Below are 27,489 nucleotides of genomic sequence, written 5' to 3' on the forward strand. Positions count from 1 at the left end.
AACTTTAGAGCTGAAGAGACAAAGCGAATACGTCAAGAACATCACTAAAAAGTTCTGGTTTTGTTACATTCACAGTGAAGAATAAGGCTGTTGAAATCCTCTGTGAAAAAAATATGAATTTCTGCCTCCATGTGTGCCACTGAATGCATCCCAGACTGATGCACTGAAGGCCAAGGGAGATAAAGCACAAAGTCGTTCCCATGGGTGAGTCTGAGACAGGCATGCAATGCTTCAACAAGTAAGTAGCCTGCCCAGAAGTCAGGGGAGAAGCCAGTGGGCAGCGTGGCAACAAATCAGATGACTTTGTATCGGGTTCCTTGTATCTGAACAAGTGATACAGAAATTTACTTTGTGTTTCTAAAATCGCTCTATGAATTTCACTCAACACAAAAATACACAGAACAAGACAAGAAACTGTAACTCTTGCAATTATTTCCTTACTCACGATCTCTTACCATTTTGGAACATTCTTCTGTAGTCAGTGGCCTGGCCCAGAATATTCTGTGTGATTCTTCCAAACCATTTGTCTTCCAAACCATTTACTGCCTTCAGCTCAGCTCATCATCTATTACATATGTTGATCTAACAGCCAAATCTCTCTGCTCTGCTACGAAAGCAGGTTTATTTCTTCCTTTCATTTGCCTAGGATTTCCCATGCGTCTCTGTGAGTCCCTGTTCCAACACCTTCATTGCTTTGCTCTTTTTTTTTCAGTGAGAAAGTTACTGCAAAGTATACTGTTGTGAATTTATAGCACAGTCATTCTTCTGCACTAAATCCCTCACAGTGCGGATGCTCTAAGGACAGAGGCAGATCATTTCTTTTTACTGCAGCCGTGCCAGAGGAAGTGGTTTCTATCCCTAGGTACCAAAAGTTTTTACCTGTTCCTCTGAATGAGGTGCTTTCATGAGTATGTCTTAGTCTGCTCCTGGCAAAATGAACTGGATTGGTTTATACGTAAAACATATTTTTTGGCAATTCATCCGGAAGATCTGGTGATGGCAGCTGGGACAGCAGTCTGAGAAGAGGCAGATCTCTGTCCTTACAGTATAGATAGATGAAATGGCATAACCCAATTACATGGTTTACTGCGACTAAAAAGGATGGTCCTGTTCTGTTAGACTACGTGTTCAGCGCTCAATTTCCTCTCCCTCACTCCCACCTAACCTACATGCTCCCAGTGACACCCTTGGAGGTGACACAACTGCCCCTCTGACTGCAGAGTGAGCTGATTCAGCTCACTGAGCCAGCAGCAAACTAAACCCACAAAACAGTCAACAGTTTTTTGTTGGCTTAACAAACTCCACTGACTCACTTAGGAGTCAAATGAGTGCCAGAGCTGTGCAATGGAGAGGATGAGACCACACAGCTTGAAGGGCTGGAGAAAAAGCGGGAAAACAGGGCCTGAAGAATGGGACTGCCCCTTTTGGCAGCGGCAAGCTGTTAGAGCAGCTCAAGTGCCTGGCTGAGCTGCACCCTTACCGTGCATAAAGGATGCCCATATGAGAAAGAGTGCAGTAGTTACTGTGCTGTAAAGTCACACCCCTGCGTACTTTGCAGTAACTTCACTTGATCCATAAGTCCTTTGTTCTGTGTTTGTTCTCCAAATTCCCTCCCTGCAGGCAGGTAAGGGAAGTCGCTTCAGCTAATCTCCTTAGCATACCTATTGTCTGGCTAAAGTACAGTCATTATGTTCAACAAGCCTCCATTGTAACTAGTCTGGGACAGAGAAGACACAATCCATGTGAGTTGGATACCCATTTGCCAGGGCATTCAGAAGCACAGCAAACCTGCAAGCTCGCCACACCAACCAGAACTCCTAAATCTTACCGATTCACCCCATGGCTGCATTATGTCAGAGTTCAAATTACCAGACGTTGATTAGGTGGGAGAAAAGTTTGCCAGAAAACTTCTGGCTGAATGCACACACGTTGCACAGCAGAACATGTCGGGCCCCTTATCTAATTAATTCTGTAATTAACAGACATTGCCTAGTTTTGGAGACATCAGCCTTTTTGTGAGCACAAGTAATGCCAGTGGCTGGGACAGAAAATGTGGTTTTGAATTAAATTTTCAGTGACCAGTTTTGACCTTATTCCCTCTAGTAATTAGCAAGAATATTCTACTAGAATCAATGGCTTAACAACAATAGAGGCAGCTTCAGGATATGACTATTAGGCTGTAAACAACCTTTGCAGATGAAATACAGTTATTTTCTAAGTCTGTTGTGACTTGTTTATCATTGTATTCCCATGCCTCTTCCCAGAAGTTACTAAACTCCACCTCTTCCAGTAAGAGCCCCCTCTAACTCACTTCTGCTTAAGTGGGTTCAACTACTTAAACAGTGGGGATAATAGTTTTGCTAATTTGTCTCATTTTGGCTGGAATGGTCTAGGTAGTGTTCAGGTCAGGGAGAATATGATGTACTATCCCCAGGCAGATGATGGGCAGTACTGGCACAGCGATTTGCAGAGTAAATGTCTCTCTACCGCTCCAGTCTCCCAGGGAGATAGCCAGTGATGTCTTCAGAGTAAGAAACTTTTAGGAGCAATTAGATATATATATTGGATAAGCCATTAAAACATCATTTCATTTTAATGATTTGTATCTGCAAAAGGATGTAAATTAGTAATGGCTTATCAAACTTTACAGCTGAAGTTATTAAAAAAGACCTCTGAATAGTACATGATTAAAAAAACTATATATGTGTATGTATATACATATACTCGCACACATGCACATAGTCACATTTAGCAGGAAGAGCTAAAATAAGTTTGGGGTTTTTTCTCTCATAAAAGAAATGGCTCACACATGTTGTCCAGCTTGAAAGTTTCCAAGAGAGCTGATTGCCAGCAATTATTTTATATTTTACGGTGCATTCTTTCACTCTATATTTGGTTTTGTTCAGATGGAGTGCTCAGTGCAATACAAAGGTTTGTAGAGGGTTGGAATTCCTAGATCCCTCCTGAAAGCTTGTTGTTAACAGAGGGTGCTTAAAAGTACTTTCCATAGCTGCTGGCGGCTCCTGAAATGCATAACAACAAGCTTTCTTGGGGGGAAAAAAAAAGGAAAACCTTAAAAAGAAAAAAAAAAAGAGAGGACACTAATTTTCCTCGTTCTGAGTAGGAGGTATAATGTCTTTATAAAGTAATAATTAAAAGAAAAACAATTACTGGTGCCTTATCTGGACCTTGCAGCTGTACTTCCCCCTTTTGCATTAGCAGTGTGTGTTCTAAGGTTATGAAAAACCATGAAAATTGCATCTTAAGAGGAGTTTTATTCTTTTTCCTAGGATTTGATTGAAACAGACAGCTACATTTTGTGTATATATAATTAGGCAGTAAAATAGGCTTTGAAGGCAGATTTCTGTTTAGTATGTGAGTCACACGCACAACAGTCTTTCATTCAGCAACCAAAGACTGATCTTTTTAATGCCTCAACTCGCTCAACATGTTTTCTGAATGCTACATCTTGCAGGAAAGGGGAAAAAAAAAAAAAGGAGAGGAGGAAAAAAAAAAACCCCAAACAGCTTTTAAGCCATATTTCTCTCTTTCTTTCTGTTTTTCCTCATTTCCCCAAATGAAAAACAATCTGAAGAGCCAATCTAGCTAGTCTGTGGTGATTTAACCTTATGACAAACTGATTTTTATCGTCTTTCTTTCCAGATTGCTGTCCAGGGCAGCACTGAATGCTGCACCAGCTCTAGGCGTATCTAATCCCTCTCATAAAAGGCCATTGTGGTAGTAAAACTGAGACCAATGGCTTTTTCATTCTCCACCTCACAGCTCTCCAAAGTAATGGCAATGGGGTCTCCTCTTCATGTTTTTCTTTTCAGATGCATAGTTTCTCCTTTTAATAAGGCTAAAATAGAGAGAAATAAAAGGAACACAATCAGATTTTCCTCAAAGCTCTTTCTATAAATACCTTCTGGAGAACTGAATTTAGGAACAATTATCTGCAATCTGAGTTGTTGTGACACTGTCTGTGAATACAGCAATGTATCCTTGGAAGTTTCTGATCATTCTGAAGTATGTGAACATGTTAAAATGTTGGGCAGATAATACTTAGGGCTTCATATTTTCTGCTTAGGGTCACACTCTGGCATTCTTCCTCACCCTGAGGCCTGTGGAACTGCAGATGTGATAAGGGGAGTGCTCAACACAGGCACAGTTCTCACACCTACTCCTTGCAAAGTAATCATGTAGAAGCCATTGTCCACTTATTTTGTGCACTTGCAATGCATTCTTGTCAACAATATTTTCCCCCCAAAAGACAAATTATAACCCAGTTTTTGTACGAAGAACAAGTAAGAAGAGTAGTCAGTAAATATTCTCCTGAAAAAGTGCACTTTCCTTTCTTTTTCCAAAAGCCTTGACCTCCGTGCTAAATGTTTTCATTAACAATATGCTAGCGGATTATATTTCAGAACTAGTTCACCATTTTGAACAGCAGTACAAGAGAAAGTTGGTCTGCATTTGATTACGAATTTTTATTTGACCTCAGAGGAATGCTTTTAACTGGCAAAATACAGAGTGTTAGATAAAAAGATTTACAGCTAGAAATAGTTCGCACAAATTCATATCTCCAAATAAAAACACTGCATTTTAATACTTCTTATTAATATCAATGTACTTACAGATATCTTTTAATATCACCATTAAAATGAAAACCCAACAACGCTGTTTAAAAGCTATAAAACTTTGCTTTGGGCAAAATATTAACACAAGTGTCCTAATTAAGAGGCCATTACATTTGTGCACTTATAGAAGTGTAAAATGAAAAAGCAAAATTTTATTATAAAAATTCTGTAATTTATTCCTAAATTTCAAATCTGGAGAGAAAGGGAGGGAGGAGTATGTACTCTGCAAAATACTATTACATTGTCCAGAGTATGGAATAATTAATAAGCATCGGTATCTTTTAAGTACAATTTGAAAATCTTCTGTTGGGCATTCTTGATGAATATGAGCTAGAATACACTCTGCAGAAGCAGTGATCCTCACAGCATTTCTTCCAGGTTCTTTTATAGTATTTCCGTGGCTGAAAAAATAGCACTTCTGGCTCCAGGACACCACAGAAAACCTTAGGCTCCAGAAGGATCCCTGAGCATCTCCTAAGGACTCAAGACTTCTTTAACCAGAATTACGAAATATGCACCAGGTCTTTTTTCACATCCCCATGGCTGTTCAGGGAATAAGACAAAAAGTCTGCTGCCATCCCCACGTAAAGGATTTGAAAGCACAGAATGTCTTTACATACGGCAGATGAAGCTGACCCGTGTGTGACTCTTTGGATTGTCTTTCTTTTCTCTAGTCCCAAAGAAGAGAGCAGTTTCGGTCACTGGAAGGTCTGTTTTAACAGTAGTTATTTGCAATACACGTCTAAATCTAATGCAGATATTCCTAATCACATTACACTTGATCTCAATATGCTTAACAAACACAGTCCTCAGGTCACCCTGTAAGGTCAGTAATCACTGTTACATGAAATTAAAAGTGAGGAAGCAGAAGCATTGTGAGGAGAAGACCCACAGGTTTCAAAGTCCAGACTGCGCAGAGGCTTACCACCTAAACAGATCATCTCTGCCTTGTGTCTGACACAAACAGCGCCAGCTTGACTGCAGGCCACTGCTTTAAAACAGAGACATAAGTGATCCACTCAGTTTACCTACAATCGTAACTTTCTTCTCTAATAAGAATGATCAACCAGTGATGACGATGATTGTTATTTTCTTGTATCACAGCTGTGGTGTGTAACACTAGCTAAGTTTCATAGCCCCCGCTGTGGTACAAGTCCTAGACGTTGACCCAAGGAGGATAACAAGTCTATTGGAGTGTTGTACACACACCGCATATTGACAGAGTAAGACACCACTGAAATCTTTTGGAATGTTGTATAAATTTTTCTGGATTCTCAGGTGATTTATTGCCTTTTGTGGGAAATTCTCACAACATTAAATTTTCTCGTGACTTGATATTCCTTACCGCCAGACTTCTAAATCTATGCATTCCTCAGAGTTTTTTTCTTGCCATTTTCTTCTTTAATTATCAGGCTTCTTCTCTTTTTAAATTAAATTTTTGCAATCATATCTATGCAGAAAATATCTAAAGGCTGAATGGCTCTTCTTCTCAAACATCAAGAATGCAGTTCTGCGATGTTTCAGGTAAATCCACAGAGAACGTAAGCCTTGAAAGTGAGTAATGTCTCACCTGATCCAGGCTCCCCTTCCACTAAAAAACATAGCTGCATTATTTTTGGCTGAGGAATTAAGGATGTTTTTACATCCACGCATTGTTTTAGTTACCACTTCAAGGCAAGATGGCCAAGTCGCAGAGAGAAGTATCATGACCTTCCCAAGGTCACATAATAATTGTGAGACAGCTGAGGACAGATCCCCCAGTTCCCCATCCTCTGCACTAATGAGATAATCCTTCCCCTTCGGTATTTACACTGTCCTCTTTTCTGTCTCCCTCTCTTGATCTCAACCCCTGCCTCCTTCTTTCCTACTGCCTTGATCTCTGTCTCCTCTCGCTTCTTTTCCAGCAGGTCGCTTCTTGTGCAGTTGAGGGTACGAAGCTCTCTTTGTGTTTCTCTCTCCCTGCCTCAGTACAGCAAAGGAAACTACAGGAGAGCAACAAGAACAGTCAGGAAAGCAAAAGGCCATAGTTGCCTGCTCTGGTACACACAGAGAAGTTCTTCAGGATATTCTCTTCACTTGTAGCTCCAGTGGTCCACATACTTCATTTGTTAAAATGCCTCTCAGCCTGATTATCAAGATCTCCGGCATTCATCTTGTCCTAAAGCATTTATTTTCTCCTTCCACACCTCTGCAGCTGCTCAGTCTACCAGACGTCAACTCCCAAACACATTCAGGTAACTTCTTCGGTAAGTTTTCAGGGTCATTCCTCTTCAAGCTCCTTTCTGTCAAAAATGTAGCAGCATGTTTCCTCATTCCTCCCCAGAGGGTGATATACCTAACCTTAGCTTTGAAAACTTTCACAGATTCATTCCTCACTTCACCAGCCAGTACACTCTGCCTCTTAGTCATCTTTATCTTACTCCTAGTGTATACTATCTGATCTTATCTCTGGCCTATTCCTTCTGCTCATCCAGCATCATGCTTCTCTCTCTCCTTTTACATAGGGCAACAAATCCCTCTCACCCCCGCTTCTGCTGGGACTCCTTATGTCTAACTGGCTACTTCTCTGCAAATTCCATTTCAAGACTCATCTTCCCTCTCCCTGGCCTGCGACTCCTAGCCTTCTCTCTAATAAAACAATCCAATCCTACTCCCTAAGCCCCAGTTTCATTTCCCCGTGGTCATTTGTTCTTCCTGAAATCCTGAAGTATGGCACCCAGCCACTTGGCCTTTTGTACATTTTTCACCTTAGCGCTACTATAGTGTGGATGCTGCCCAACTAAAATACTGAATCTGCATCCATCATTTCTATTACGAATTATAATCGACTGTGAAACATTAAGCTGTTTTGTATGAAAGTAGCTGTAAAAAATACACTGTATAATAGAGTACTAAGGCTATGACAAAAAGCTATAACACAGATTTTAACATGTATTGCCTGATTCTCATCGCACACAGTCTATTAAGCAAGAAATACACGTTTTTAATATTATGTGAATGTTTACACAATGCAGTACATAAATAAATAAGCTGTTGTTTAAATTACTTGAGGAGAAATTGAGTATCTATAGAGTGAACCGAAGGCTACATTAATGTCTGAGTAAAAGGTTTGTAGTTCAAATTCTACAGCAGAACTTCACAGAACTGTTAAGTTACGAAATGGGAAAGACTTACTAGGTCATTCAGTCCATTCTAATGTCAAAATGGAGTTATTCCCCACAGTATTTATTTTTAGTGCTTTTTCCAGCCTAATTTTCAAGTCCTATGCAATGGGACTTAAGAACTTCCTCTGGGACATTATTTATTGCACTGATTAGCACATTTCGCTGTTAGGATTTTTTTTAAAAATCATCAACTGTTGTTCTTATTTTCTTTTTTTAATCCCCTGTGCTCTCAAAAAGATAGTTTCTCTCCTGTCTACCTTTTACACTCCCTCCCTACCCCCAAATAAATACACACACACACACACACAGTCTTTCATAAATCATTCCCTCTAGTTGCCAGTTGCCAGGCCATTTTTGTTGCTCTTCTATAAACGCCACAGTGGTACTTTGTTTCCATATATAACCTATATTTGTGTGCTCAAACATCAGAGACACTGACCTTTACATTAGATATCAAACTGAGACTCCTTGTGAATATGCAGATAAATGTAAAAGAGTCTATGGATTGTTCTAAACAAGAAGAAAACATTGTTAGCATTGCCTCTTTCAAAAAAAAAAGGTAGTATCTAACATAAGTGTCTGCCAAGTGTATAATGACTCCTCTGTATGTTTGTATCACCAGTTCCCACACTCCGGTCTGTGGATCACTGGCAGTCTGCAAAGCTGTAATAAATTATCCACAACTAATCTGCAGAGTCAGTCGTTTGCGCACATCAATTAAAAGTTTGTTCATAAGACTGCAGGATAGGCTCTGATAAATTCTAAGGGTTGTAAGGATGTGCTAATCCAAAATTTTCGGATCAATATCGTAATATCCAAAGTACTGCCTTCAAACCTGCTGCGAGAAACCCTTTATGTGCAAAACGTGGTGCATGACAGAAATGCCACTCATTGTTTACCTAATTAATCTGGCAAATAAGTCCTCAGGAGAAATAGATTTTTGTCCTCTCTTCAGTGCAAAGTTGAAGAAAAAAGAATGATGGTTTAATGTTTGCAGACATGCTGTGTGTAACACTGAGGTTGTCTGCACGTACGTGTACCTCTGTTCCTGCAACACGAAACGCAGGAACAAAGGGTGCAGTTGGAGGAGATCGTCTGAGGGAAGGTAATTAAGGCTCAGTGCAAATGACGGTACGACCACGTGGCATTTTCAGCCATTAATAAATCTAACACCAACGATCTTAAAGTTCGTCCTGTCAGCGGGACGGGGGCATCGGCAAGGATCGAAAAAAGCCCCTCCGCAGTTGCCCGTGTTTAAGTATCTGCTGCCGTCTTTACGCTCCCACTGAAGCCTGCCTCTGCACACAGGTGCCCCGGGCCGCGGGCGAACACTGCACGGCGGCCTGAACCAACCGCCTCCCTCGCGGCCAGCGCCGGGGGGGGCCGGGCGCAGAGGAGGGGGGGCCGGGCGCAGAGCCGGGGGCGGCGGGGCGCAGAGCCGGGCGCAGCGCCGCCGCCAGCCGCACACCAGCGCCCAGCCGCAGCCAATGAGAGGGCGGGAAAGCGATTTCTGGAGCGGTGATTGGCCGCTGCCCGCTCGGCGCCCGGGGCGCCGGCGGCCGGGGGAGCGGGGCCGGGCGGCGGGGGCAGAGCGGCGGGGGGCGGGGGCAGAGCGGTCGCCGGCGCTCCGCGGCTGGCTGGAGGCTCCCGCCTGGCCGCACCGATTGATCTTGTCGCCAGGCTGCTTCGGGCGAAGGAAGAGGGAGCGTTTCCTCATAACAAACGTGTTTTTAAACTGTCCAGGAGTGTAAGATAAGAGCCCCACGTTCCTTTCGCTAAAAACAGGCGTTTGCCGGTAATTTTTCTTGGCGTGTGTGATGCATATGTCTGGCAAGATTAAAAGAAAAGCGGGGGGCGGGGAGGGTGGATGGGGATCTCTCTGGGATTATTAGCGGTCTGCAGCTGCATTAATTAAAAACGGATTTCCTATTTTAGACAAACACCACTAATTTATTGGCCTTCTGTCTGTCTTGTACAACGTACACGAATACAAAGTTGTAATTTAATTTGGCGAGCAGGCAGAAATTAAGGCGAAAAAGCCACTAAATCACACAGCGGGCACTGGCCTCTTTTTGAAACAGGGACATTTCCAGCCTGACAAGACAATGTGAGTTAAGTGGTCTTTTTGCAGCCACTCATGGGAATCGACTGCTGCGGATGCACCCACGGGCCTGCGAGTGATCTTGCTGTAATTTCTGCCAGAGAAATACATAAAGCCCTGCTTCGGTAATCATGCGGTGCGTTGGGCAGGCTCCTTCCCTGTATAGTCATACAAAAAAGCCAGGAGGGAGAGGGGCGAGAGGGGAGGCTCCCCTCCGAATTTTGTGATCTAAGGAGGTTTGCGAGGATATTGTACCCATCAATTGGCAGCCGTGGTTGGAGAAACGGCTCTTCCACGGACCGTTGCTTTCAGAAATTAAAATGATGGTGTAAGGCAGATAAAGCAGAGGCATTTTTGCAATCTCTCCCAGTGACTGTTCCTTGGCTAGTTAACAGACCATCTATTCAGAAGCAATTTTCTTTGGGCTGAAATTATGTGCTGACCGTAGCAGATCACTTCCCATAATACCCCTTCCCCCACCCAGTGCTAAATACAAACTGTCTCCTACTCACTGTATAATAATGTGAAAATGACTGTAATTTCGCAGACGAGAAGCAGCCCAAAGTGAAACGTGTCTAAACAGAGGTCGATACTGAAAAATCAGGGCCATTACCTAAATCTGAAAAATACATACTGTAAAGAAACAGGAACAGTGATCCGCGACTAAGTAGACTAAAAAAAGTAGGCTTGGTGGTGCTGATCTTAAAATTTTCGCTAGCCACTGAGTGAAATCACCCAAAAGTTACCCCGGGGAACCTGTGATTTTCAGTTGTGACAACATTATGCATGCTCATTCTCCCACGAATTGCAAATGCCCGGGCGCAAACGGGCCATCCCCGGGAACCTCTGGCAGTGTCCGGGTACCGCTGGCAGTGTCCGCAGCCACCTCGGCTGCCGCACCGGCTGGGAAGCGGCCCCTCGCAGGCGCTCCTTGCTGTTGCCCCAGCACTGCCAGAATGCCCGGGCGGGAGGGCGGGGAGGCCTTCACACTGCAGCACGGCTTGTTTGCACCACGCACATGCCGTGCTTTTCCTTTTTTCCCCCTTTGTAATCACTTAAAAATTTAACGCGATCCAGGGCCTCCGCGGCAATGAACTTACCCCTGCTAATAAACCCTTCATTATCAGCCCCTGAAGGGGAAGTGCTTTTACACCAGGAGGAACGGAGCAGGATTTCTGCAGGCCGCTTCCCGGCCTCCCAAGGGAGCGTGTGCTGGTGACCTCAGTGCCCTGGGCGCGGGGACGGAGGGGCGATGGGGAGCCGGGGCTCCCGGGACCGGCAGGGCAGCCTTGCCTCCCAGGGGCCCTGGTCGTGGGGTGCCACATCACGGGCGGCTCTTACCCCCCCATCTTGCGTCACCTTCCCCGACGCCCCCGCAGCGAGCAGGTTTAGGAGGTTTTACTCCTCCACTACCTCTCCCCTAATCACCCCTTTGATGGGAAGCGTGTAACGCGGGGACGCTAACGCCCGTAATTTGCTCAGCTGGATGAAGTCCAAAGAGGTATTTTGTCACCCTGTCACGGGTGTGCAGGACATCGTAAATGCCACGCTTTGACTTCTCGCCGGAAACCTTGACTTGGGCAACGCGTGCGTTTGGCAAGAAAAACATCCCCTATCGATTTTCACAGGGAGATAATGCCCAGTGAGATCAAGGGAAAAGGGGAAAAAAAAAAAAAAAAAGAAAAAGGGGGAAAAAAGTAAACCGTGCTTAAGGGTACGAAGAAGGGTACGAAGAAGGGCACGGCAGTGCCTGCGGGTGCCCGGCGGCGGGTGCCGGCGAGGGGCAGCCCCCCCCCCCCCCCCCGGTGCCCGCGGGCGGCCGCCGCCCCCAGCCCCCAGCCCCGTCTGCGAAGGGTTAAACGCAATTTAACGCAGTGGTGTAGCATAATGGCTCCCAACCTAAACAAAAGGAATGATTAAGGGGGATATTTTCGAGCTACACAAAGCCCGATAGGGAAGATTTGTGTTACTAATTCCTGTGAAAGGATGTTCACGTGGTAGTTATACGGTCGCTGGCATTCACAGTTCAGTGCGTGCAGCAGTAAATCAGCAGCCTGGAAACAAAAGGGTTATTTTCTGCTCCCCCTCCTTCCGAAAAAGAGAAGAAAAGAAAAGAAAAAAAAAAAACAAACCCGACCTGCCTAACTTAAGCCATATTGTAAAAATGAACACGGAATAAAATACGTGAGGAGGGGAAGAGAGTGAAGGCAAGGACGACGGCTGGTCCGAAAGCGCAGCAGCGCCTCGGTGTCCCCCCGAGCAGAGGTGGGGGTGCTGCCCTGCCCTGAACCTCCCTCAGCCCCTTCCTCCAGACACTGTTTGCTTTTCTCCTCCACTAAGCACGAAAATAATCGCACATGTGTATCAGCAGCCCTCTCTCCCTGGCTTCAAGCTGTTATAATTTTGAATGAGGGGGCATTTAAAAATTATGAGTGAGATCCTAAATTGCCTCTTTGAAACCGGCACAGCAAAATCATTCATCATCGCTTCGAAAACTGCCCTGAAATTAAATTAAAACGAAATGAGGGAGTCTTCCTCCCAACGTGTGAGTCTTGGCAGAGCTACTCTCCACCTTGGTTTTCTATTTTTTCCCCTCCTCCCTCCCTCTCTCTTTCTTTCCCTAAGCCCTAAATGTTATATAGGATAATTGAAATGGGAAACATGATTTGTATCTGGCTGCAGCAGGAGGCTGCCGACTGTAGCACCCGGCGTAGGCTGAGGGCTGCGGAGCGAGGGGCTGTGTGTGCGTGCGTGCCTGTGCGAGCGCCTAACGCGAGTGTGTGTGTGTGTGTGTGTGGTGTGTGTGTGTGTGTGTGTGTGTGTGTGTGCGTGTACGCCTAATGCCTGTGTGTACAGTGTGTGTGTGTGCGCGGGGGTGCGTGTTTCTGTCTCTCACCCTCGCCGGCAGGCAGGAGGAGCGGCGGACCAATCAGAGAGCCCGGTTTCATAAAAGCTGGCTTCTGATTGGTCAGGAGGGAAAGGGCATTGTGAACAAAGAAAAGTCCCTCTCAGGTACCGCGCCGGAGCGGGCTCCCGCTCCCACTCCCCCGCCTCGGCCGCCGCCGCGGGGGCAGCGCCCGTGTCCCCTGTGTGTGTCAGCCTGTGAGGGGATAGATGTATGAGCTCTTTTTTCTTCTTCTCTCCCCCGTTTTTATTTTTGTTTTAATTTTGTTTCTAGAAAGAAAGGAAGGTTCATGGTATCTGGTGCTCTCTTCTTCCAAACACAATAAATCTGTTGAAGACATTAGATTTTTTTTCCTAAAATAAAAAGCGGCTGCAACAAAAACACACTCAATGCAGTTAGAAGGAAAAGGTCAACTCGATCCAATACAGACCGTAAGTACGGTTGCGTGGTGTGTCTATAGCACTTAGAGGGGATTTTTATTTTTTTTTTCTCTGCAAAGGGGAGTGTTAAGAGTTTTGGGAGTTGAGATAACTAGGGCTTTTTGGGGTTTAAAAAGAAAAAGAAAAAAAAAAAAAGAAGAATCCCACAAGCAGGATGAGTTATTTGAGGGAAATAAGAGGGTGAAAGCACTGTAGTCACACAAATCATACTTGACGGTGCACTTGGGGGGCGTTAAAGCATAGTGCCTTTTTGGGGTTTTAACTAACCAAGGGGGAAAAATAAAAGTGACACAATTACAGACAAGCCTGCATACGTCCCCCTCCCCCCTCGGCCCCGAGAGCAAGGCGCTCGTTAGGAGGAGTGATGGGGTACCGACAGGTCCCGGCGGCACGGTTCTCCTGTCAGACGGAGACGCCAGAAACGCGAGGCTGGAGCTGGGGGGGGAGGGGGATCGCCCGTCGGTCGCCGGTGCCTTGGCCGTTTTCCCCCCGCCTCGGTCTCCCAGCCGGCCGCCCCTCGCCGTCCCGAGGCGAGAGGAGGGGAAAGCCCCGAGGTAACGGCACCCCCCCGCCGGGCCACCGGGAGGTGGCGGGGGGATCGTGAGGTGTTTCTCGGGAGCACCCGCTTTGCCGCGGTACCCCCGGGCTCCAGGGATCCCCGCGGGGGTGGCGGTGAGAGGCCGGCGCGAGAGGCAGGCCTGACGGGCTCTGCCTGTCTGTCTGTCTGTCTGTCGCGGTGTGCTTTTTGCGTGTTAAAGACCCGACCCGCATTCGCTGGATATGCTTGTCACCCATTTTTGTTCTCACGACAACCAATGGAGCCCGCCAGCCTCACGTGACGCGGGCGGCCTGAACTGTAACGGAACCGCCGCGCCTCGGGGGTTGGCGGTTGCTGGCGCGAGCGCCCCTCCTCCCCCTCCTCTCCCCTCCCCCACGGCCGCCACCGGCAATTCATTACGGCTTTTAGCTTCCCATCGCCGGCTAATTAAAAATACTAAGCTAAAGCTCCGAGACCGTCTGACTTGGGGAGGGGGAGGGAGAGGGAGAGGCGGGAGGGCGCGGGGAGAGAGGGGGGTAGAAGTAGACTGCGAGGGTTGCCGAGACAATAAGGTGGGAGCGATCTGTCCTGAAAAAAAGGTCGTCTGCTTTATCTCCTCGGACTCTAATTACTGAATTACTTACCGCATGACTGATTAGCCCAAGCTCCCGGGTTTTTCATTATTTTTTTTTTCCGAGACAGCAATTTGAAACTCTGATCTGTGCCTAGGCTTTTTTTATTACTATTTTTAAAAAGTGCTGATTTGAGGCGGGGGGGACGGGGACAGACACCCCCCGCCCCGAAATCTTATCCCTGGGAAAATTTACTTCGTTTGAGAGCACGCTGTCCTTCCTTCACTCCCACAAAATGTTTTGATAACCGGTTTATCAGATCAGTGATTCCCCCCTCCCGCTCCTCCTCCTCTTCCTCGCCCCCCCCCCCCCCGCCTCCCCCCCCCTCCGTTTCCCCTCAAGTTACTCCAAGAAATCAGATCTGTCAGGACGGGCGAAAAAAATGCCACTTCCCAACTAACAGGCGGAATCCAGCCCAGATTTTCAGTCCTTTCTTCTTCTTTTTTTCCTTCCTCCCTTTCACTAATTTATCCCGATGTTAGCACATTCTGTCTTCTAACACCCGGGCGCCTGTAGGTTTGTTTCATGGGATCATTACTTACTGATCAGGATGGCTCCCAGGTCCGGGGCTGAAGACGGAGTGTGAAGTTGGGGAAACATTTTTTTTTTTTTTAATTACTGTGATGATTATTACCTCTCGGTGCTTATTCAGGAAAAGCAAACAAACAAAAATCTGGTCCTTGATGCTTCAGTTCTGAATGTGAAATATTACCTACCAGCTGGTAAAGTTGTGAGGCTCAGCTTTTTTTTTTTTAATTTTTTTTTCTTTAAGCAAGGAGGAAAAAAACCTAAACAAACAAAAAAAAAGGACTTCTGATTCGTGTGCCAAAGTAGGGGGAGATATGTTATTGACCGATTTATACTGGCTGAGATGATACTTGCTTTCTACTTCTTGATCACTTGCTCTTTAAGTAAAATGAGGCACAGAGTTGTTGCTGAGACGAGTGGGAACAGCATTTTGATTTGCTGGTTTAATTAAAAAATGATAAAGGATTAAAGGTAAGCATTATGCATATATATATATGTATAAATATTTCGACAGTCGACTGTATAAGGGAGAGATCCCTTTAAAAATCGTTTTAACTAAGCTTTGTCAAACACACACTCATTTGCGGTCACTGAGGCCACCTTGGTGCAGATCACTTAAAGTGTATGTCTTAATCAGTTTCCTGTACAGTCAGTAATACTATATTTAACAGACCTAACAATTGTATGACCTAGGAGTACATTAGAACTGGTTTTAGAACTGTTATCTTGAGAATATTTTTTTTAAGAAAAAAGTCCTTTTCTTATTTTTTTTAACCTACGGAGCTTAATATGTTCCAGTAAACATTTGTGTTTGTAGGTTGTTGGTTTTTAACAGAAGCTGTATTGTGGCATGGAAGATTAGGTTTCCCACTTCCCTTAGCGTTCCCTCTCCCCCCCCCAAGAGATTAAGTGGAAGGGGGGTAAAGGATAATATAGGAGAGTCACAAAACTTCAAGGGTCTGGTTTAAAGCCACAAAATCCATGGAATGCAGTGAAGAGTGAATCTGTGTCCTTCCTTCTCTCCTTTTCGTGCCTAGGTGGTGGTCCAAGGGGTTAGATTACAACATGTGCTCCAACAGCTAGGCACCACTTCTAAGGCTGTGTTTCCTGAGCTTTGTGGATTTAAATAGTGTAGTTAATTTTTTTCTTTCTTTTTTTTTTCTTTTTTGTGGACATGACTTTTTAAGCGCGATTGTGGATGTTGGTACACAACTAGCTTAAAGATGCTCACTATAAAAGCATCACGGCCATTGCCTCCGATTTAACAAACGTAAGAAAAAAACGTAACGGTGAATGATTTCGCTCCCCCTACCTTGCCCCCTTTTTATTAGTCGTGTTATATTCTGGTAACACCCAGACAAGTAATATTTGACTTTTCCCCTCCTCACAGGACAAGGTGGACGTGGACTGCAGGTTGTGAACCAAGACACACCTGGGGGAGGAAGACAAGAAGAGTTGAACTTAAGAGAGCCCAACGGAGATAAACGAATGTCCCCACATCTCCAAAGGAAAGTTCATCGGATTTTTACTCTAGAGATCTCATCTTCAGGATGTCATTGAACACCTCCGCTGCAGGAAAAGGTGTGGATCCAAACGCGGTTGACACTTACGACAGTGGCGATGATTGGGAAATCGGTGTTGGGAATTTAATAATCGATTTGGACGCCGATTTGGAGAAGGACAGACAGAAATTTGAGATGAATAATTCTACTAATACCACCAGCAGCAGCAACACCAGCTCCAAGGATTGCGGGGGTCTGGCTTCCAGTGGGGCTAATGCTACCTCAGCCTTAGCTGATGGCCTAAAATTTGCTTCTGTTCAGCCCTCTGCTCCCCAGGGGAATTCTTCTCACAAAGAGACTAGCAAATCAAAAGTGAAAAGGAGTAAAACTTCTAAGGATGCTAATAAATCTCTGCCTTCTGCTGCCTTGTATGGGATTCCTGAGATCAGCAGTGCTGGCAAGAGGCAGGAAGTCCAAGGGCGCCCTGGAGAGGCAACTGGCATGAATTCAGCACTGGGTCAAAGCGTGAGCAGTAACCCAAACGGCAATAATAACAACACCAGCAACACCACCACCATTGCCTCTTGTGGGAAAAACAAAGAGGAGAAACCAGGTAAAGCCCCGGGCAGCAGAGGCTCCAAGCGGGATAAGGATGCAGGAAAATCCAGGAAGGACAAACAGCACGACCTGCAGCAGGGCCACCCCAACGGCAGTGGGGGTGGCAGCAGCCAAGCTCCCCCTGGGCACCTCTATGGATTCGGGGCCAAGGGAGGCGGTGGTGGAAGCAGCAGCCCCTTCCACAGCACCTCCTCTGCCGTGGGGGAGGTGAGCAAAAGTACCCCGGATTCAGGGTTAATGGGGAACTCTATTTTGGTAAAGAAGGAAGAGGAGGAGGAGGAGAGCCACAGGCGAATCAAGAAATTGAAAACAGAAAAGGTAGGACAAAGCTCTTCTCCAGCTCCTCTTCTGTGTCTCCCTGTGTTTATAATAAATGTCCCACAACTCTGTGTGTGGCTCCTGTGTCCTTCTCTGCTGTGTATTTGTGACATGCATCTGTTCTTCCTCTTTCTTCTAAAAAAAAAAAAACCAACAAACCTGAGACCTCTTCCCTAGGCAGAAGACACCACATTTTGAGTGTGCTGCTCTTCCTTACAATTTACCCTCCCTGTTCTCAGACCTGGAGAACATTTCTGTTTTGTCTGTTCCTTCTGATCGCACTCACCCAGAAGGAGAGACCCCGAGATGACCCCGACTGAGCTGTCCCCGGTTTTTGCAGAGAGCAGCAGTGTTGGTACCACTGGGGTGGCACGTGTTTGCAGGCTGGAGGTCTATGTGTTTGCCTAGGGGGGTGCATAGCTCAGGCTCCAGGAGCAGCAGGTCTTGTATGTGCTGATGCTTTTCCACAACACCAGCAGGGATTCGCAGCCATTCCTCTCCCAAAGTCTAAAGGGACGCTTCTCCCTTCTCTGACCCGCTCTCTGGGCTTGAGATTGTGCTTGGGGGGGGAAACAGGAGGCATCGGCAGAGACTCGGGCTCCGCCGTTGTGCTTCGTGGAGATGCAGGATGCTTGTCGTACTGGGGGTCCTGTGGTACAGCAGCCCAGAGGCCCCAGAAGCTGGTGTGAGGACGGGGAGGAAGGAGCCAGCAGACAGGCGGTGTCTCTCGTCTTCCTGGAAGGAGGAGGCTGGGAGGAGGGGAATGCACCTTGTGCTGAGATGCATGTGTGCAAAACAGCTTTCAGAACAGAAGGGAGCAGTTTGCCTCCTGTCTGGGGGAGCTTTCCTACCTGAGCCCCGCTGGCTCTTGGATGTGAACTACTCATTTGTTGAGTGGTTGAAATGTATGAAAGAAATCAGATGGGGGTGTGTGTTTTTATTCCTTTCTATTATGTTACGAAGGATGCTTTCTGTAAGAATAGATGGCCACGACTCTATTCTTCGGGAAGGGTGGAGGGAGAGCTTGGCTTTTGTTAACCGCTGGTTCAAGGAGGTTTGGTGTCCGCAGGAATTGTTCTGTCCGTAGGGCAGAAGGCGTCTTCTGGGAAACCTGGGGGCTAGCGTTGGCCCAGGATTACGAGTCCGATGAATTCTACAGGTTGTTAAAGATAACCTGGTCTGCCTGAAAAATAAAGCAAAGCAACACCCCCCAAATGTACAATCTCAGGGTGTTAGATTGTGACTTTATTGTCAGCTGTTGGTCTTGAATTACCTGCTTTTACAACTTCCCTGAGTGAATGTTCAGCAATGGGAAAACTTTCGGGTCGGTGTTAACTGTATGGTCTGTAAGTGTCTGGGAGGGCTGAAGGGCTTAGGGAAAAGTTACGCCTTTTTACGACCCGTTACCGGGTTTTCTGTATTTTGGTCATGTTGAAGTTTTTGTAATATTTAAGTCGACTAGAGGATTAGATTTGGGTGTTCGTGACATCAGATATTTGTTAAAACTGGAAGATAATTTCAAGGGCTTCTGTTCAAGGCAAGGAGCAAATTACATTTCATATTGTATGCATATTATTGCTTTTAAGATAGCATGTCTACGGATGAATTTGAATGAGCCTTGTGACCTTTTCTAAATGCAGATGAGAAAACCAGATTGCTGTAATTAATGTGTATATGTTTGCGCTTGCTTTGATTTATGAATGTTCTGTTCGCAGTGGAAAAGGTGTCCTAAAATCTCATGGTCTCTTTATTAACTTAGTACAGTAGGCATTTACTTCTGTTGCCAATAGTCTTCAAATTGCAGTTCTCTAATCTGTTTTAACTATCTAGATAAATTGCCCTAATCCGGTCTTCACAATGGCTGTGGTTAAAGAGTCAGAGCCATTTGATTGGATTCAGTGGCTGCCTGGAATGTGGGAGGTACTGCCCTTTTGCAACCCCCTTAGCCTTTTAATCTCTCAGCCAAATGTTCACATTCAACAATTTTGTTTAGCTGGCAATCTGAACATTTCAGTATCTCAAAGGCTGCTGTCATGGCAACAGAGATTAGAGGGTGGTGTGGTTTCTCCCGGTTTTGTGTTCTTTTCACTCTAGTCATACAGGAAATTATATGAAGAATCCATATACATGCGAGTAATCTTACGTGCAATGTAAATTGGATGGCATGCAAATTCAGAGCAGACACGTATGGAGCGGTTTAGAGCCAGTGGTACACTTCGTGTTGCAGTTGTTGCTCCAGGAGGAGGTTTGGAGCTTGCATTTCCAGTGACAGCCACTGCTGTTGGCACACACCGACTTTAATATAGGCTTCACCCATTAGAGTCGTGCAGTGTTGGCCATTGTCTGGCACAACGGTGTGCTTGCTTGCTGTCTTAAATAACATCCCTTAGTATTGCTCTTCCCAAAGAATGTTCCCTTCTAGACGTACAATAATAATAAAGCTCGTTGCTGACAATGGTTGCAACCTTAAGCCCAGCCTGTGGTACTATTAGTGAAACTTAAGTGTTTTATGTTTGTTGTTCTGGCTTATTTCCCAGATGTTTAATAATCATTAGAAAGATTTTTTTTTTTAAGAGTTTTCGATTCGTTAAGTGTTCTTGCTTTGACTGTTTATACGCAAGAACACATATGCTGTACTTGCACAAAGCACCTTGTGTCTGGAGATAAATATACAATTTTCACGCCTGCATGTTAAAATCAATTTCCAGTTATCCTAATGTGGTTGAAGACATGTCTTGTGAATTTGGATGTTTCCACATAGATACAAATGAGTTCATGCTTGCTGATTCAAAATCTACAGGTTTTTGTATGGGGTGTGGAATACAATATTGCATTTGTTTACTATTGGTGAAAAGCTTGGAGCAGATTCCCAGGAGTTGTAGTCACTGTTTAGCTTTCACAGCATGCTTCAATGTCTATTTTTGGTCTATTTATTCTGTTTCCTTGCTGCAGAAAGTCATGTAAAACATGATAAATTGGATCTTATGAAGCCTAATTAAATCAATGACTGTGTTCTGCTGGTTCTTTTATGCAGAAACCGCAAGTATGTTGTAAAAGTCGCCACTCCCCTAATATGGGGATAAAGTCAAAGTATGCTGTAATTCTAAGATGTTTGAGCTATATTCGTGCAGCCCGTTTTGTGGTTAAGCCACCGGTGACATGTCTGAATAAGTAGCTTTGACAGGTAGGCTAACCACTCCTAAGATTTTTGGTGTTAAAACCTGTCTCCATTTTCCATTTCTCATCCATACTGTTTTTAGCACAGTTACTGACTGTTTGTCAGCATCAACTCAATCTGTTTTAGCTAAGTTTTTTGTATTTTTAACAGCTGTTCCATTGAAAAGTGTTCAGGGCATCTAGAAGATTGAATTTTTCTCTTGTATTAGCTTATTGCTTCTCATTAAGACTGCATTTCACATCTGAAAGTTGTTCAGCAAATTAACATGTTGGCTGGTATTGTTTATTTTATCTTCACTTTTTTTTTATAGGGGGGTCGAGGGTGTTTTACACTTCATCAGGAAACTCTGTGTGCATTTTACCTATTGATGTAAATCATTTGAGTACATGCTTTGATTAATGATGTTATGGAGATATGCTTTTCATGTACTTTTCTCGCTGGCCTTGGGTGTAGTTTATTCACTGTGAAATAAAAGGGCAGGGAGGTCACTTGCTGTAATTAAAGAACAAAGTCTATTGTTGTTTGACAGCAAACTGTTTTGAAAGCTACATAAGGGATTTAGCTGTTAAAAACATTGATAACTATGGGTGTCTAACAATAAGCACAGCTCAAGGTTCTTAAAGTTCTGTAGTGCTGTCTAGTAGTGTGACGGTGCTTTTTGAGCTGGGTGAAGAGGTGTTGCCCTTTGGCCGAGGAAAGCTTTCCGTGTGAACCTGCTGACCTCTGCCAATATGTATGACCAGATCTGCTATTGAATTCCTGTGCAAGGCAAGAGTTAGCGTGGTACAATGGAGGCTGGTCTAGAACATTTATAAAATAAAGTAGGGAAGCTGATAACCTTATTCGGAACTACTGGAAAAGTATTTCACTTTGGGCATTGGTAATTTTACAATTTTAATAACTTCATAAATACCCAGTAAAAAGGAAAGGATTGATTGTCCAGATGTCATGAGGTTAACCATGTTCTCCATGTTGAAGGGCTTTGCTGCAAGACTGTTTTAATTATAGCTATATAAAGACTTGTTTTTCCAAAGTAGCATTTTATAGTCCAATAAATGAAATGTATGTTAAAAGTGCTAAGCAAAATCTCCCGTAACCATAGAGGTGTTCAATAACCAGATTCAAGTAACATGGAAACTACCATCTGTTCCTAGTTTTCAACATAAAAACAGGAATTGAATAGCTGAGATCTGCTCATATTTTTTCGACTCTCTTTCTTTTTTTATTATTATTATCATTATTTAAAATAAGTTCACCTGGCACTTTATAGAAGCTTTCTGAAATGCAATAATACAGGAGAGACTGTGAAAACACATGTTCGTACATACAGTTAACCAGTTCCACTTTCATTTAAAGAGATTTCCAGAAGCTCAGTCACTGAAGAATTTATAATAGTGAATCACCTCCTGCAGGCAAGCACAATAAGGGTCAGTTCTTCAAAGGTCTTACTATTTAGATAGAACCTGAACTATTCTGTCAATTTTTCCCTAAGAGGTAAAATGAAGGGAAGGAAAAAAAAAAAAAGCACACCTCTCAAAGGATAACTTTAGCAAGCTCTTATCAGTCACCTAATTGCATATGATAAAACCATTGACTAAAATTTTCCATGCAGAGACTCTTCTGCTCTTCAGAGAAGTGTTCTAGAATTGTTGATAGGGGGAAAATTACTGTTTTAAAGATAACTTAAGTTCTGAACTGTTAGGCAATGAGATTCTTGGCTGCAGCCTACGAGCCCTGGATAAAACGCCATCCGGCCTTTGTTTGAGGTCTTTTACTGAAGCTAATGACTGGTCTTGTGCCGCCCTGAGATAAATGACATTATCTCTGAGTGGTCTGACAGGAAACAGACATGTTAATGGTGAAGCTGCGGGGAGGATCTGCTACAGCTCTGACAAAAGAGTAAAGCTTGGACCCCTGGTTGTGATCATTAACACATAATGCGTTCCAGCTTCTCCTACAAGGGCCTTGATAATTGGAAAGCTATTTTATCGACAACAACGTAAATCATAAATCTGAAATGTGTAGTTTTTCTTTCATGCCAAAACTCGTGGGGTTTTTAATTTTTTTTGCATAAGAAATGGATTATCTTGTTTATAAAAGGTATCATCTGTAGGCTCCGTAGTACTGACATTTGTGGGAGATCCTATGGCCTGCTTTCTGTTAATTGGACACATCCTTTGCATGTTGAATGCAGGTTCCCCTTTATTTGCTCTGTGCTATCCATGCGATTTGCATTTGTAAAAGTAGGCTAAATGCTGCTATTTCAGTAGCAAGTCCTGTGCTTGCTTTGTACAACAGGTGTATTAAAAAAAACCCAACAATCCATGACAGTGAAAATGATGTTCCCTTAGATAAAAGACTTTTGAGAGTAGGTGGCAGGGTGGAACAGCATGGTACCCATTATAAATTGTAAACCGGACATTGTACAGGGCTATGCAGATCTGCTTCTGTTTCTCCCTTGTGCCGCTTTGCTGCACATGCCAGAAAATCCACCAGCATGTTTTGTACCTGCTGGCCTGATGGATGGCAGTCCCAGTACCTTGTGTGTGCTTTCTAAATTTGCTATGGTCTCCATGGTCAGTAACTGGATCTCGGAACACTTGTGTGTGTCCTGCTGACTACCCAGGCCATCTCAAGACCATTCCAAGTTGAGAGCTAGACTGCATGCATCCATTTGTTAAAATCCATTGGACAGGTAGGAGAGCAGATGTCCGAGAGATCCCCAAAAAGGTGTCAGGTGTGAGGTTAATAATGAGCATGAGGTTATATCTCGGCACCCTTTTCTCCCCTCTGAAGCCACTGAGATGACACATGTGTCTAGGAACCACACGTGGGATTAAAGGTCAACAAACGTAGTCTGTGAAACAGTAGATGAGAAGACTTGCCTGAGGAGAGAGTATAAAGAAATGGAGTTGGGGACGTGGGCCAAATATGCTTAGAATTAGAATTTCCTTCAAAATGCCCAGTGCGTCAGCAGTATCTTGACAGCCTATGCATGCCTGTTTACCCCTGGAGCCATGGTCTTGGTTGTAATGCTCTTTTTGAAGCATTCTTTTTACTTATTTAGAGTAAAAGTGAAAAAATCTCTGTTTCTCCACATCTTACACGGTGTTATTGGTACATGTGGTATCTGAGCACATTTTACAAGCATCATCAGGAATATGGTCTCAGAAATACTAACATTTCCGTTATCAGAAACACCACCTTTACTTCTGTTTTGGATAAAGACATACACATTTTGGATTTCCATCTCCAACCCTTGAAAAAAGGTTAGATTACTTCCGCAGCTGCTTAGGCAGCTTTGTGTCATTGCCACATGTTCTGTATTTCTCAGATACAGTACTCACTTTTTGAATGGCATGTCAGCTACATGTTCCAGATTTGTTCCGTGGTATACAATTGGGATTGCTGGATATAACCAGGCTTTAGAGACTGCCTTGCTCTGAGCTAAGATACTTTGTACAGATGATCCAACAACCAGGTTATTCTTTACGTAATATGCTTAGCACTGTACCAGCTTTATATTGTACTTATATAATGTTCCAACATACATGGTGATATGTCGCTGCGTTTCCTGAAAGGCTTGAGAAATTATCTAACTTCTTAATTGTGCTTTATTTCTCGCAACAGAAATACATCCTCCCATGAGTCCTCAGATAGGGTCACATCTGTGGATTTGTGGATGCAGTGACTTCAGTTGAAGGGCTTGGACATAATTTTGCTAAAAAATAGTTTGTTTTAGTGTGTTTACATGTCAAGGAGTTATTTTTATTTTAATAATCACAGAAAATATATTGATCTTTTTTAAAATTTTGGTCTGTACATAACGTTCTCTCTGGGGTGAAAGACAGCAAAATAGTGTTCTGTGAAAATTTCTGCTGATGACAATTACAAAAAGTAAATAGCTTTTTAAAATTTAGAAAAGTTAATTTTTTTTTTTTTTCAGTTTGGTGAACTTTTTTCTTTTTCCCTTTGTGCACCAGAGTGTTTGTGCCTAGTGGACCTCTTCTGTGGTGCAGTGTTTCGCCAAAGTGAATAATAATACAAGCCATCATTTTTTAATTTGGTTTAAAATATGTTTGAAATGAGCTAATTTGAATAAAGATAATTACCAGTTTTCATAGCAGGACTTGAGGGGTTTTCTTAAAATGAGATTTTAAATCACAATTTTTTTTTTTTTAAATTACTTTCTTGAATTTAAACCACAATTTACTGCAGGCTATGCGTAGCCATTTGGGCAAATATGAAGATCAGACTATGACTTTTGGTTGTGCTGTAGCCAGGGTTTCAGTCAGCACACTCTATTGCATTTTCTCTTTTAATTCTGACTAAATGGTCTTGGCAATTGGAACAAAGCCTTTACATTTGAATGAAAGGTTGTAAAACTATTCAGAGTGACTTGACTGACAGGCAAGTTCTTTGTAATTTTTTTTTTTTCCTTTTTTGAAAAAGCTGAGAAAATTCAAGGGGGTGGCAATAGGTAGTTTCCTCTGATGCTCCTGTTTGCATGTTCATGTACACATACATATATAAGACTACTTGATTAAACAACTTAAGTGAGCACGTAGGGTAGTGAGCACCAATGCAATAAATCGGATTGATGACTGTATATGTAGGTTTTCCAGCTGTAGAGTAGCTATGGTGTTGATTAAATTTTCTGAAATCTTAAGCCAACACTCAAGTAAAAAAAGTTGCATTTTAATGACAGAAGTTTATAGTATGTCTGCTTTTCCTGTAAGTTGGCAAATAATGCTGAATCTCAAAATGAAGGGATCAACTTTTCTAGCATCTACCTGTAACATCCACTGAGGCTATTCACATCAAAGCCATTGGGCGTTAGATGTGAAGCTCTTTGTTTCAGTAATTTTGAAGTGAAGACGTGCTATGTTGAATTGTATGTCCTTTATGATAAATCTTCCTCAACCATTTTGACTTACCGATCTTCAGAAAAAATACTGAACGTTTGTTTCTCTTATCTTCTCCCATCTTCCTCTCCCAGTTTCTGAGTCTTCCTAGCCTAAATCTTATTCCTGGGCACAAACCCAACTTGGCTGAGGTGTTTCTGTCTCCTGAGAATCTCCACCAAATAATAACATAAGAAAAATGTCCTCATGGGGATGTTTGATGCATTTGCCAATAGTGGGATGTGAATGCTGTTTTTGCATTCAAAAGAGCAAACTAAAATCTATTGATTGTGGTTACTTGGTGTTTTCAGAACACTGGTATTTTAGTTGTTGAATTGTCTTATCATGTTAACCAGGAAGCAGGTGGCATTATGCCACAGAAGTGTATTTTTACTTAAAGGAACTTTAGAGGTTTTGATGTGTTTTCTTTTCCTCTTATTTCCCTGATGGCTTCTTTTTATTGAAGAGTAACATGAGGAGACCTGGTAGCAATTTTATTGCTTTCCCATAACAGTTTGGAATAATAGCTTGGTCTTTGGTTGCCAGTCAAGTTTCTACGAGTCAGCTTGATTCTGTTTTTTATCATGTGGCAGTGGAATATAAAAAGTGTATGTTTGTAGTTTGCCCTCAGAAACTGGCTCTTTTTTTCATGCTTCAATTAGCAACAGAAGACTAAGCTCCAATTGGTCACACTTCTGTAAACTTAGAGCTCGCTTTCTTCATTCTGATAAAAGAAAACGCTAAGTTTAGGCTCAGTTTCCCAGGAAATTTTGAGGCACATCTGGCCTCTTTAACTGTGTGCACTAGACAGTTTGATTTTGCACACATTTAGTCATTTGCATTAGCCATTGAATGAATTCAGGGGTTTTGTTAAGTCCACCCACACCCCCCCAGCCATAAATTCACACTACTCAAATGCCACCTTTATTGATGAATTTCAGTGATGCTGTGCTGAACTATGGTAGAAATACGTCTGTCACGGGAATGGTACCACAGGTGTCTGTTACATAAGCATAGATTTTACAGTTTTCACTGCTTTCCTCAACCAGGAAGAAGAGTGAAAAGCAACTTGTAATCTCCTTTCTCATAGTGTGTAGAGCCAGACCAAATTATTTTTGGATTTCCTGTCACCTCCTTGGCTGATTTCTGTGCATGGCTTATGTTAAAAGCAACAATAATGTTTGAATTGGAAGGGTTTGGTCTTTGGGTTTTCATTCTTCATGGAGAACTGTTTATTTGTGTGTGGTTCGCCACACTACATGGATAGTACTATCAAATCTGTGCTTTATTATAGGCTTATAGCAGTGGAGTAATGGCAGTAGTTGCATTCATGTGCTTGCCAATTCTTCCTTTTTGAAGGAGGGAAGTGAAACTAGATCTGTATCTCTGCGACAAAAGGTAATAGTCAGAAGCAAATACAATTAGAAATGGACCTCATTACTCACTTGAACTTTGTTTTGCTGCTAGGAGTTTTAAATCTGATTTAGTAAATGTCCAGGGAGTTGTTTAGTTAGCTTGCACTGACAATAAGGATCTAATATTCCAGGAGTATTTCTGGATATATTGAACATATTTGACATAAAGTTTTACTGGTTAATTTTTGCCCTGGGTTTAACATTAGGCAGTGTATGTTGAATTGCACTGGAGTTCTGGAATTTGAAGAAAAAATACTGCTGCAGTTTGAGAACAATGAAGATGGTTGTTCCGCACCCAGTGTTACTAAAAAACTAAATTAATGTCCTTACCCACTTCAGCCAGTAGTAAGGTGCAGTGTCATGTAATAGTGTTACTAGTTGCTGTTCAAGGACAGGATTGTATACATGTATGTGTATACGTATATCTCTCTATATATACACACTGATATATATGGGGGAGGTGTATATGTGTGTATATATACACACATATATACACACACACACAAAAAAAATAGCTGCTACTGTTTTATAAATACAGAAACTGAGTTTTGGCTAATAGTCTATATTTACATTTTGTGTCCAGATCCTTTAACAATCTTTCCTGTAATG

General features: G+C 43.3%; 1 protein-coding gene across 5 annotated transcripts in view; it reads left to right on the top strand.

The window, feature by feature from the left end:
* Nucleotides 1–12,919: 12,919 nt before the first annotated feature.
* ZNF608 (zinc finger protein 608) overlaps nt 12,920–27,489 on the top strand; it is a 91,004-nt gene continuing 76,434 nt past the window's right edge. For 2 of the 5 annotated variants that reach the window (XM_075527273.1, XM_075527278.1), the window contains exons 1-2: nt 13,034–13,238; nt 16,336–17,383. In XM_075527273.1, coding sequence (XP_075383388.1) covers nt 16,496–17,383 — 888 coding nt within the window. In that variant the 5' untranslated portion in view covers nt 13,034–13,238; nt 16,336–16,495. The other 3 variants (XM_075527275.1, XM_075527277.1, XM_075527274.1) reach the window with 3 other exon arrangements.

The sequence above is a fragment of the Mycteria americana genome, chromosome Z, assembly GCF_035582795.1.
Source record: "Mycteria americana isolate JAX WOST 10 ecotype Jacksonville Zoo and Gardens chromosome Z, USCA_MyAme_1.0, whole genome shotgun sequence".
Classification (NCBI taxonomy): domain Eukaryota; kingdom Metazoa; phylum Chordata; class Aves; order Ciconiiformes; family Ciconiidae; genus Mycteria; species Mycteria americana.